This window comes from Ailuropoda melanoleuca, chromosome 11 (assembly GCF_002007445.2).
Source record: "Ailuropoda melanoleuca isolate Jingjing chromosome 11, ASM200744v2, whole genome shotgun sequence".
NCBI lineage: Eukaryota > Metazoa > Chordata > Mammalia > Carnivora > Ursidae > Ailuropoda > Ailuropoda melanoleuca.
The window spans coordinates 8088453-8101491 of record NC_048228.1 but is presented as its reverse complement, the minus strand read 5'-3'; the positions used below and the strand labels follow the sequence as shown (position 1 = coordinate 8101491).

Below are 13039 nucleotides of genomic sequence, written 5' to 3'. Positions count from 1 at the left end.
AACCTCAGGCTACCGAAATAGGCAACTTTAGATTTGTTTTGAAATTTTATACCTTGGACGGTTTAAAGAATATTATTGGGGAAAAAAATCAAAGGAAGTCTCCTAAAAAGAATGCTCTCCGACTACACATTCTTTCTGTTCCTAATTATATTCTTCAGTAAACGATTGCTATTTTTTTTTCTTAATATAAAGTTATTACTGTATTCCTAAGATAAAAGATGTAATTGTACTGCATGAAAATTTAATGTCAACGATTTTAGCCTTAGGCATTGGATCACATATATACAGATAATAGTCTAAAATTACTTGAAATTGGCTTGTCTGGTTTAACCATTATTAGGGAGATTCAAGTGCTATTATTTATTTCTATAATTAGCATGCCATACCCCTTCACCTCCATGAGGAAGCGTATCCTATCACATCTGCCTCAGTAGTTTGCACAACTAAGGTTTTTGAGTTTTGTATTTGTTTTTTGACGTCCAACAGGTATCTAAAACTGCACTGTAGCCACGAGCCAAGTGTAGCTATTTAAAAGTAAATAAAATTAGTAATTCAGGTCACACTAGCCACATTTCAAGTACTCAGTAGCCACATGTGGCTAGCGGCTGCTGCATTGGACAGTACAGATACAGAACATTTCCATCACTCTGGCAACTTCTGCTGGTCAGAACTGATGTAAAGCAAAAGAGTAGTGTGTGGAGAATTAGCCACATTATTTCAAAAACAATTTTTTTCCACTTTCAAATTGGTTATCGTGCAACCATGTTATTAAAGAAAGATAAAAGAACAAGGTGTAAACATTCTTAAAATTCTACTCTAACCAGTTCCTAAAATGTTTTAGTGTCTCTCTGTTGCCCTTGGGTTTATGTGTAAATGTCACAGCCTAGCATCCAAGTCTTTCGTGTTGTGACTTCAACCCCTTTCTCAATGAACTTTACCTCATAATCTGAACTCTGCCCAAACTTGGCTCTTGTCCAAACCCCACAGAATTTGTTTTGTCTGCATTTGTTCATTCACTTTCCTGAAGTGCCCACCTCCTCCTCTTCTCCTTTTTCCACGTTTTGACACTCTCCCCACCTTTCAGAGTCCACTTGGACTGTTGCTTCCTCCTTGAGACCTTTCCCAGCCCCTCCATCACTCTAGAAATTAGAGACAAGCATTTCCTTCCACGGGTTACGTAGGGATAGCTTGGGTGCATTGAAGAGACTTTCGATGTGACTCTGTCAAATCCCATGTGACACTCAGGGTAGCTGACTCTGTGAAGTCGACACGGTCCCAGGAGCAAATGATCCAGGTCTCCTGCCATGGCAGGACTCGGTCCCCTCTACCTCTGCTCTCTTGGATTCGTTCCAGTTTCCTAATTATCTGTAAAGTGTGAGTGGCTGGTGATGCTGACCAGGGGAGTTAGAAATGCAGCAGACTGAAAGGAGCAGAATTCTTTTCCTGATCGTCTGCAGGGTTCTCATACCGTTTGTTCGGTCAGTTCTATTGAGTGTGCAATTTGTAAATGGCTTTTGCTTTGAGTATATACCCTACGCATGCCCGACTGAGGCCGGTGTTCAACAGAGGTGATGTCCGCAGCAATCGTGTTACCAGTGAGCTGAGAACGTATGCTCTTCTCCAGGAAGCGAACTACAAGAGCTGTCTGCCCCCCTCCCCAGCCCAGCCGCATGGCACACACAGCCGCACCTGCTGCCACGGCGAATGGGAGTCAACCCCCTCCCCACCCTGCTTCATAACACGGCCTCTGGGTCCAGGAGAACAGATTGCTCAGGAGCAAGAGCACAGGCAGCCAAGCACTTAGGGGTTCCACAGGAAAGAATGCTGAGCTTTTTGCTGCTGTACTAGGTGGGAAAGTCAAAGTCTTGGAGGGCGCGGGCCTTCTACCCAGTGTTCCCTGGTGCACTGTGAGAGCTGTCAGAAAACAGAGCCTAGTGTTTGCCCCACAAATAGTCTCATAGTTTTTATTTGATTTTGTTTTCCCCCTGCCTTGGAGAGTTAGGATTCCGTATATGCTGTGTTCTTATTGGTAACGAGTGCTTATGGGAAAGGAACCCACCTCTGTTTGTCCTGGTAGCTCTCGCCATAGCTGTGGCCTGAAGGCGGCGCCTGTGTCTCCGTGTCGGGGCTGCATTTCTGGGGTGCTGCTCCTCTGCTGCTCCCTGTTTTGTCTTTTGGGGTCACAGTTTGTGGTGTTTCATACTGAACTCTTTCCCTGCGTCTAGATGAAAAGCAAAGCTAAATCCCCAGACCCATGGCCCAGAACTGGGTGGTCCTGACAAGACTAGAGGATGCTGAGTTGCCTGTGGCCATCAGCTATCCACATTTGAAGCCTAGGGTTGGAAGGACCATTCGGAGATCAGGTAGCTTGCTCCCCTACGTCCAGGAAGGATCCCAGCAAAAATCTGCTGCTGAGCCAGTGGTTCTCAAACTGTGGCCCCCGGGCCATGGTAGCAGCATCACCTAGAAACTTGTTAGATACGTACATTCTTAACCCCATTGCAGACCTCCTGAGAGAGAAACTCAAGGGGCGATACCCAGCAATCCATTTGAAGGAGCCTCCAGGGGATCGTGATGCACGGGCAGTGTGCGAACCGCTGCTCTCGGGTCAGCCCTCATGGGCCCAGTAGTGGAAGGTTTCTGGGGGTGGATGGCAGGAAGCCGACATCCCCCTCCATCCTGCTTCCGTCACTGAGCTTCAGTAAGTGCATAGGCATGAAGGCTGCCTTCTTCCTCTTCCTCTCTTTGATCCGAGCTGTGTATTGAACTAGAATGTGGTGTCCCTGGCTCTCTTGATCATGCGCCAGAGAGATGGTGAAGTTGATGACTGCCTTGCCACGATGCTGGATCACGGCCCTGAGCCATCGTCCTAGATGTGGTCACCGGTCCGCTTCTCGGTGAGCTCCACCTAGAGCCCTTCAGCACCGACTGACTTCCGTATCTTTGTCACATGCGGTGCAGCTCACGGTCCACACAGCTTCTGAGCTGGGCCACTCAGAACTTGTACCTTTTCTCCTGACTCCACTGCCAAGACCAAGTTAAAACATTCTTTTAAAAAAAAATCCTGCGGCATCTCTTTCAGAAAACAGGAAAGATTAGACCCTCCTAGCTGAGTCTAAAAGCTCACAGGAAAACACGCCCCTGTTCGCCCACTAGCAAGGTCTCATTTCCTTTCATTCAGAAGGGGAACATGGGACGGCAACAGCATCAGCAGTCAACAGGACATCTTTCTTGAGAGGCTGTCTATGCTCTCTTGGGTATTAAAAGTCTGTGGAGCACCATTCTGATCGCAATATTCCCTAGTCCTGACCCACACTCATGGTCGTCGTGCAAAATCTGAGTGAGCATCTGGATTTCTGGGGGGTGTGACCATGGTAGAGCCTTCTTTCTTCTGTGCTGGCTGATTTCATTTGAGTCTCATCTCAGACTGCAGCCGTTCATATCACACTTTTAAGAGCCCATTCTCCCTACAGCTTTGAGCCCAAAATGAATGTGTCCAGATGTGTCTCTTCAGATTGCTTTCTCTGTAGGCCTGCTGGGGGGAAGAGCCTGCGGTTCCTTGGCATAGGACAGAAGCTATTTAATATTTATGAAGGGGGCCAGATGTTCAGGACATTTCAGATCACATAGAGATAGACACGGTCCCTGTCTTTGATAAAGTCACTCACAAACAAATGGTGAGCCACCAGGCCATACAAATAACAAGTCGCCGACCACTTCTCTGGTATCGTAGGACCCAGTCAAAAGTGCTTTTTGTTTCAAGCTCTCAGTTCCAGGCAGGCCCTGTCATCCAGTCCCTGTGTAGCCCCAGCTTAAGCCAAGGGGCTAGAGAGGACGATGAGCAGGTTATGGAGGTGACTTCAGCTAACCCGACTGTATGGCTCTTCTCCTTCAGGGGCCAGCTCCACCAGCAGTGCTGTGAAAAGTGGACCCTGGTTAATGATGAGACCCAAGCCAAGATGGCCCGCATGGCTGCCGCAGCTGCGTGGGGTTTAGGTGAGTCTTCCCTCGCAGGCACCCTGGTCAAGGTAGGGAGAGGGAGGCTGCGGGCTCGCATTTGTAAAAAAGGAAGGCACTGTGACTCCGGGTAGAGACATCAGGTCTACAGAAGTGTCCAGAAATCTGTATCCACATGTATTTACCTCTCCCACCTGTCCCTTCGACCTGATGACCTTGATTAACTTGTTAGACACAGGTAAAAATGGCCCTTCCTGGGGAAGCCAAGGAAACCAGTGAGCAAGCATCAAAATTGAGATATTTAGTGAGGTTTGTTTGGTATTATGTTAAACAAATTACTGGTTCATTTTTCTCTCTTATAAATAAAATCTAGAAGTAGAAATTTCCAACCTAGTGTCCTGGTTCCACTGTCATTCGCCTCTGTCCATATTTTCTGCTTTGCATGAGGCATCCATTTTTGGGTCTACCTCATGATCTGGTATGGCTGCTGGAGTTCCACCCATCAAGTCTGTACCCCTAGCTGGAATAAAGAGAGAGGACAACTTTCTGTCCCCTTTTATCTCTTAACTGTTATTTTAGAACTTCGCTAAAACATATAAAAGTGAAGAGAATAATATAACGAATCCCCATATGCCCTCACCTTCTCCAACGGTTATAAATGTTTTGACAGTTGTATTTTCTATTTTCCTCCTTGCTGCCCAACGCTCACCCACCTTACTCTAACTCCCTGATTATTTTAAGGCAGAGATTTCCTCTTAGTCCCCACAGACATGTGTAGATTTCTGACACCAGGCCCCAGCTGAGAGGATTACCATCTATTCCAGAGATGTTCTCAGTAAGAGGGGAAAGAATCCACAGGCTGTCCCTAGTGAAGAGCTTCACCTATGGAGTCCAGAAGAAGGTTACATAACCTTCTACCTCCATTCCTTCCCTCTTGAGTCACAGAGCTTATATCCTTCCCGTTCATGAGCTCTGGGCTGGATCCAGAACATTTTTCAAAAACAAATTGCTTCCTGAGGAGTCATCGTTTGCCATTTGCTTTTGCCCAGAGGCATAGAGAATGAATGAGCCGATGGTCTGGAGTGAAAAGCAGGAAAATGCCTTGTAAAATGAGCTGCCCTGCAGTTTGCAGCTAATGAGGCTGCTGTCTTTTCTGCAGATGGCCTTGGAAATGTTGGCATGTGATACGTGCTCACCCCGTCAGGGGAAGTGAGTATCTCTTCCCGGATGCAGCCATTTCCCCAGTCTGCCCGATACAGAGACTAGGACGTAGCCCATCTTTCTCTTATAACAGAGCCTCTTAAAATATTTATGTCCTCCCTTCTGAGGCTCAGGTACTGCCAGAGTGAGGCAGGCAAACTGTTTGTCTAATCCTGCCCCCTGTCTGGGTAATAGCCACTTTCAGTTGTTCAGGGGGAAATGTAATTTGCAACGTACCATTGAACTGTGAGCTGCTTTGTTAGTAGGGAAGAAAGCCATTCCATCTCACCTAGAGAAACCTGAGAGAGTTCTCTGGGTTAATGAGGTGCTACATTAAAGCCTCTTGACTTGGTAGGCTTTGCACTCACTTGGTTTCTTCCATCGTTCATGGAACTCCCTGGGGCAGCACTGGAGTCCTGTATTTGGAAGACAGATGTGGCTTTGTTTGTTAAATTGGTTCGCTCAACCCCATAGAGTATAGAGGGTCTCTGTAGGGTTTTGATACGTCAGGCACAAGTTTGTCTTGTTTGAACCCCAAACTAAATGCAGGTAACAATGACAAGGCCTATTTGAGATGCTGCCTTAGCCCAGCAAGCCGACCACCCTAATGCTTTTCTCTGTGTGTGTGTGTGTGTGTAGGTCAGTGGGATAGCATGGAGGAGTACACCTGTATGATCCCTCGGGACACCCACGATGGGGCATTTTACAGAGCCGTGCTGGCACTGCATCAGGACCTCTTCTCCTTGGCACAGCAGGTAAAAACTTACGTGTACTCAGACCATCGAGCAAAGAAAAGATAATATGTCTGCCATGTCAGTTCCTAGGCACACAGTGCCTGCAGAAAAGGGCTAATGCACTTCCGCTGTGATGTTCCACCCTGTGAGCTCACGGGCACCTAGGCTTGGGAGCAGAATACTCAGAAGACTGCCAGCTTATCCGCCAGGGCCACCTTCTGCTCTGAGAGGGACAGAGGAGTTCAGGAGGTTACCATTTACACTGTTCTGGAATGAGCTCGGGTCATCATTGCATGCTTTTTTTTTTTTTTTTTAAGATTTTATTTATTTATTTGACAGAAGATAGAGACAGCCAGCGAGAGAGGGAACACAAGCAGGGGGAGTGGGAGAGGAAGAAGCAGGCTCATAGCAGAAGAACCTGATGTATCATTGCATGCTTTGATCACTTTGCTAGCATTCCTCATAGTAGAGAGAGACCGTCTGTCTCACCCGAGGAGGATGGGGACAGCAGCAGCCCCTCCCCCCCACAGCAGGGGTCAGTCACGAGCCTCTCCTGGCTGTGCAGGAGTGTCGCACAGGGATGACCTTCTGGGAGAGATAGCACTGTATTTGAAGATCCCGTGCTGGCTTGCAGAATAAAAGAATGAAGTAACCACATCCTGATGGGCACTGGACTGTCTTGGATGGGATGCTGGGGTAAACGACCTGAGCACTTAAGGGATGGGGACACAGTCCTCAATCTCAAACATTCGAGAAAGAAAAGTTCCACATGCAGGGTGTTTAGTTGATGAAACGGAAGACTCAAACAGCAGTCCCGTTGCCATCCTCTGAGCTGGGATTTACATGACCAGAGCTGAGGCCTAGGCCGTCCACGTCGCAGGCACGAAAGCCCCCGTGACATGGGCAGGTTTGGGTGTTCCTCTGCCAGGAGCAGAGGCAGTCCCTCATGAGGACAAGATGCTTAGAAGCCAGTGACGACCACATGGGGCTACTGAGAGTGTGGATAGTTCAGGTTCACAAATGTGTCCAGCAAGGAAAAGAAGAAAGAACGCAGGTCCGCAGGCTGTCCTCTGGAGACGCACAGTGCTTCCGTCTCTAAGCCTGCATGTTTGCTCCCTAGTCCCAGGATTCAGGATGGTAAGCTTGCGGTTGCTATATATTCTGTCTGTTCTGAGAAATCGGATAACATTCTTTAGCCTTACAGATCTGGTAAAAGGTTTCCTCCCTTCTTCAGTGAACTTTTCTCTTCGTCACTAGAATTTAAGTGAAATGAATAACCTCCAGCTAGCTGGCAAGCCTGAAAAAAACAGCACCCGCCCCTAAGCCTACAGCTCAGTTCTGTGTCTCCTGTTTCTCTTCTAGTGCATCGACAAAGCCAGAGACCTGCTGGATGCCGAGTTAACTGCTATGGCAGGAGAGAGCTACAGTCGGGCATATGGGGTGAGTGTCGAACATTCTGCACAGTCGTTTTAGAGGCCCGTTTCAGTTCTTTTTTCAGCGTGGCTAAATGAGGGCTCCTAGGCTGCTGGGAACATGCCTGTGTATTCTCAGCAGATACCCTGCCACCAGAAGGAATGATTGAAATGAATCCTGGCTTTTGGATTGTTCATCCAGTATTAAGTTGGAATGTGATTTGCTTCCAACAGGCTATGGTCTCTTGCCACATGCTCTCCGAGCTGGAGGAGGTTATCCAGTACAAACTTGTCCCCGAGCGACGGGAGATCATCCGCCAGATCTGGTGGGAGAGACTGCAGGTGAGGCTGCTAAAAATTTTAGCCCCAGGTAGCCCGCCTGCTCTCCCTCACCTGCTCTTGCTCAGCACACACTGCCTGCCTCCCCACAGAGGCTGGGGTGGCATTCAAGGCAAAGTGCTCAGAGGCTGTGCGCCTCAGCCCTTAGCTGTGAGCGAATGACCAGTTCTCCACGCTCCTCTTAGCCTTCTCTAGGAACACAAGAAACTGTCTGTAGTAAGTGACACAGACAGCCTCAGAATCAGTGGTTCTCAGCTTCAGCTGCCCGATAGGATGACCTGCAGGGATTTTTAAAATCTGGATCCCCAGGCCACTTCTCAGACCAAATAAAACAAAATTTCTGGGGACAGACCCAGGATCAGTATCTCTTCAGCCGCCCCAGATGCTTCCAGCGTGTGGCCAACATAGAACCACTGCTCTAAATCTACTTATTGGCCGCCTGCATCTGGCTTTTTAAACGGGGCTGCCTCATGTTTCAGCCGACCAGCCCCCACCGTTTATAGTTCCTCCAGTCACAGTCATGCACAGTCTCTCTTCAGGCTGTTTTCTACTGAAGTTTCCCTCCTGGAGAAACTTCTCCAAGTCCTCCATCAGTGTCTTCATTGTACATTCTGATCATTTGAGCATGAGGCACGGTCAGTTCCAGAAATGGGAGTCGGCAGTCTTAAGTGTTCTTGGAAAGGACAGTTCTCCCATTCCTTTAGTCGGGAGGAGGGTAAGTTCATGTGCAAAGGAAAGAAAGCCTTCACCACTCCGGAAGCCGCTTGTCCCCTGTGCATTCATAATCAGGCTTCTCGGTTTTAGACTGTTCCTCTTGGCCCATCCACACCTATTTCCAAATTCCGTCTCCAGGCCAATCAGGGTCTGTGGTTCCAGGCCCCTCGGTAGGCTGTGACAAAACCTTTTCAATCCAGGCTGCATTCCTGTCTGGGAAGCTCAGGGCACATTCCACTGGCAGGCAAAGAGCAGCAGGCAAAGGAGCGTGTGTGAATACAGTCGTTTGTGCTCTACAGTGAGCACATGCGGTCCTTTCATAGGTTTTATTAGCAATTATGAAATGCCCGGTGAATGTTGTTGGAAAATTGTCTATTGGACACCAGAAAAGAATTCCACAAAGCAAGCATTTCCCACCTGACTTGTACACACCCCATTTTTTTTTTAAGTGCCCATAATTGGGGTGAAGAGTTTCCAAATCAGAGATCTGATGAGTCTTCTGCCATTCTAACAAGGGAGGCTTTATCCAGATAGAGACCCAGACGGGGGTGGAGTAAACGCGTCTTGGAGAGGGGAACCCCGTGTTTGATTTTATCGTGTGCCTGTCAGCATCTGAGGCCTTCACGACTTTCCTGCCTTGAGACAAGATACTTTTTGGCTTATAGGGGGCCAGATTATTCCAGCATCTGGAAGAAACTAGCAGATGGTGAGAAGTTCCCAAAACAGTCACTCAAAGTACTTTTTCCTATTTTCACAACTTTCCAAATCACTGTGTCACACTTAATGGGGTGGAAAGATATGGTCCAAGGCCCGAAAATAAAGCATTAAGTTTGTGGTAGAAATTTGGCTCTCGTGGATGGCTTGCTGTCAAAGCACTCAATGAGCCGCCTCAGTTGGAGAACTGCCATTTTGTGGTCAAGTCATTTAAGTTGAAATCCCCTGCCAGAGTTTCCCATGGGGCAGTTTGAGGGGTCAGCCTTACTTGCCTTGGGTTCTTTATTTAGCTTCACCCTGGATCCTGTCATATTTAAAAGCCTGCAACCATTGTTGCTAGACTCTCAGACTCACCTCCATTCCGGCGCCCCGGAATGATACATTTGAAATTGAATTTGTCAGTGATCGTCTTCTTCAGCCAGAGGAGCTGAAGCAAAAAAATCAAAGTTAAAAATGCACTATTGGGGCACCTGGGTGGCTCAGTCGGTGAAGCATCTGCCTTTGGCTCAGGTCATGATCCCAGAGTCCCGGGATCGAGCCCCACATCGGGCTTCCTGCTCAGTGAGGAGTCTTTTCTCCCTCTGCTTCTCACCCTACTCGTGCTCACTTCTAAAATAAATAAAATCTGTAACAAAAAAGACTGGCTTTAAAAAAAAATGCATTTACAATCCAGAAAAGAATTTTAAATAGTTTAATTCATGTCACCTTTATCATAGCCCTATGAAGTTGGTACTATCTTTACCCCTCTTAGTGGTTAAATAACATGTGTGGTGTCCCCCCAGTGGAAAGCGGCAGCGCCAGGACTCACGCGTCAGAGCCTATACTCTCCTGATCCTCGGATTTTGAGAGGTTCCTAAGAAGTATTTTTCTTCACAGTACCCTTCACTTGAGAAAGCTAAGGTTGTAAAAATGAATTTTTTTTTGGTTCAGGGCAGGTTTTGCTGTTGCTTGTTGGGGGTTAAAACTATAGCAGAGGACATGCCTAATTCTCACTCCTGAATGTTCCAGGGCTGCCAGCGTATTGTGGAGGACTGGCAGAAAATCCTGATGGTGCGGTCACTTGTGGTCAGCCCTCATGAGGACATGAGGACCTGGCTCAAGTATGCCAGCCTGTGCGGGAAGAGTGGCAGGCTGGTGAGTAACCCCCACTGCAGGGTGGGGTGGGAGGCTGAGGAGGCAACGGCCCTCCTGGTCCCGTTCTGTTTACAACCCAACTTCTCTTGTTTTTAAGGCCCTTGCTCATAAAACCTTGGTGTTGCTCCTGGGAGTTGATCCATCTCGGCAACTTGACCACCCTCTGCCAACAGTTCACCCTCAGGTGACCTACGCCTACATGAAAAACATGTGGAAGAGCGCTCGCAAGGTCTGTATCCGAATCCTTCAGCGGTAGACCACGTTTCTGCAGAATGCTCACTTAACCGGCTTCCCACTGCCTCGGGGCTCAGAAGGAAACCGCATCCAAACCACTGTGTCAGGGAGTTTGCTCCTGTTAGGAAGCTGCTCGGCCTGATTTCAGAAGAGAGTCGTATTCGAGGGCCTGCACGTATACCGTTGATCGAACTCTTGAGTGTAGTGACAGTTGTATTTATTAGCAGACAGAGTATGCTGGAACGTAGGAAGGGCACAGTTTCTGCCCCCGCCACCCCCCGGCCTCCCAGGAGAAGGTGGGCTGTTCGGTACCCAAAAGGCAGCATATTTGTGAAAACATAGACTGGAAATTTCATAAGACCAATTTGGTTTTTCAGACTTCTCGTCTCCTTTCCAATCATCAGTTGGGATTCAGAAGCAGCAACACCCAGCGTGTCATGCTGAATCCAGTAGGGAGCTTCTTCTTGGAGCCAGCATAGTATTCTTCTTACTTTATTGACAGACAGGTCCTTCCCCGGATAGGGAAATAGAGGTGGCTCTGGGTGGGGGTTTTGGTTTTATTTTTTGAAATGCTCTCCCTGGATGATGGTGATGATTAACAAAAAGTTGGCCCTGGAGGCAAAATCAGCACCCACTCTGGCTCCTCATCCCCCTTACCAAACCGAAGGAGCACCCCGGCTCTCCTCCTCACGCCATTGTGGTCCCCACGGCGGGGCCTGCTGGGAGGAAGGAGGGCAGAGCACCACTGCAGCTGAGGCTGTGGAAGGCACGCTTAAGGAAATCTGGGGCCATGTCTAGAAGTTGACTTCTTTTCGGGTGGTTGACTCTGTGACTACGAAAGCCACCCAGAATGGGATGGGGACCCTGCACCCCACCACTGGGTCTTTGACGGGGGTTCACTTCAATAGGAACGGCCCAAGCTCCATTCTCCACGTGTGTCTTTTGGGAGTTTTGTTGTCTTTTGTTGTTTTGGGGGTTTGGTTTGGTTTTGTTGTAAGTCTCTGCAAACTCCCCAGGGCCAGAGCACTTCTCATTCAAAGCCTGACCTTCCTCCAGGCAAATGAGAGAAACAGAAGGTGCTGGATCTGAGTGTAGTCTGGTTTCCTTCCTGTGTACAGCGTCCAAGTGTTTGAATGTCGTGCCGAAGGCAGGCAGCAGGAGCCTCTTGGCTAATGTTTCAACCAGGGAGTGGCTTCTTTCAACATATGACCACAGTCCAACCTGTCCATACGTTATGGCCTCTTCTTAGGAGCCCAGATTCTTATGGGAGACCATGAAACAACAGGCATTAGACATTTAGAAACCTCTTCCAGTTTAGGTGCCTGAACTTCAGGACCAGAGCTAGAGATGTCACAGCTTCACGGGAGTTCAGGAGTCACTCAAAGAGATCCAGCTGCGTAATAATAATCGTGCTACTGAACAAGTCCCTTTTCCTCTCTGACCTTTACTTTCCTCCACTACAAACAGTTCAGTAAGCAATCATATTCTGCCTTGGGTAAGGTAGGTGAGAGTGTTTGAGAAAAGCAGAGCCTGCTTTGCAGGAAGGTGTCAGGCAGAAGGTGTATGTCCAGTGTTTTCATAGACAAGCCACTTCCCAGAACCTAGAGGCAGGCCGATCCTTCCGTGAAATCTCACTACACTGAGAACATCAATCTTGCCCACCAACCAGGAGTACGACACACAGCTGAAACTCTGAGCACGGGACAAGCCCCTTCCCTTGAACGGCCAGTCCTTCATCCGTAAGAGAGAAAATCAGGTTTTCCCTCCTCGCTTCCCGGACGTGGAGAAAAGAGGGTATTTTAATGGAGCACTTTGAATTCCTTGAAAATTAGTGGCCTCCACGCCACGGAGTAGAAAGATATAGATTCTCCCGTGCTGGATAAATTTACTTAATAATGAGCTTCAAATCCAAACTACCACGCAGCCCTCCCCGGTTTGGGCAATTTATTTTTTGTTCTGCGCCTGGTTGAGTCTCCTGAAAGGAATCTGAACTCTGTGTCTGGACCGCCAGTGACACGGAGCATGGGTGCTCCAAGCAGCCCTGGCATCAGAGCTCCCGCTTTAGTCCTTACATGCTTGACGGACACGCTGGGCGCACCAGCTTATCAGTCCCCCTTCTCATGGTTGATTTTTCCAGTGCTGCCTCTTAATTCTTTCTTTCCTTTTTAATCAGCTTTAAGTCTGGTCAGTGCAGTTCTCGTAGAGGAAAAACTAAAGGAACATTTATCACTTCTCAGGTGCGGGGTGCTAATGTCGTTCATTTTTCAAAGCCGGGGTAAGTAATGGAACCCCGTGAAGGCAGCTGTCTGAGGGGGACAGGTGTCTTGTTAACTGTTGGAACATCTGCGTGTCTGCCCTGTCCCCGTGCGCGGATTAGCTGCCTGATAAATTGTTTGTCACGTCATTCTGGCTCTGGGGTGAGCCCTGTCTGTTGATGCCAATTAATTCTTCATGTTGAAAAGTATCTGAGGTTGGTCCTGGCCCCCAAGCCAGGGAGTTGTATTTTCCTTCAAGACCATCACTACTGACACGTTTCTATTTTAAAAAAAAAAAATGGAAGGAGACCATTCTGACCTTATTTATTTGAAGTGTTGATTTTCT

General features: G+C 48.1%; 1 protein-coding gene across 1 annotated transcript in view; it reads left to right on the top strand.

The window, feature by feature from the left end:
- Positions 1-13039, top strand: part of MTOR (mechanistic target of rapamycin kinase) — a 121889-nt gene that overhangs the window by 86357 nt on the left and 22493 nt on the right. The window contains exons 31-36 of the mRNA XM_034671192.1: positions 3896-3996; positions 5797-5912; positions 7254-7331; positions 7538-7645; positions 10079-10204; positions 10302-10433. Of these exons, the coding sequence (XP_034527083.1) occupies positions 3896-3996; positions 5797-5912; positions 7254-7331; positions 7538-7645; positions 10079-10204; positions 10302-10433 (661 nt within the window). The remainder of the gene's footprint in view (positions 1-3895; positions 3997-5796; positions 5913-7253; positions 7332-7537; positions 7646-10078; positions 10205-10301; positions 10434-13039) is intronic.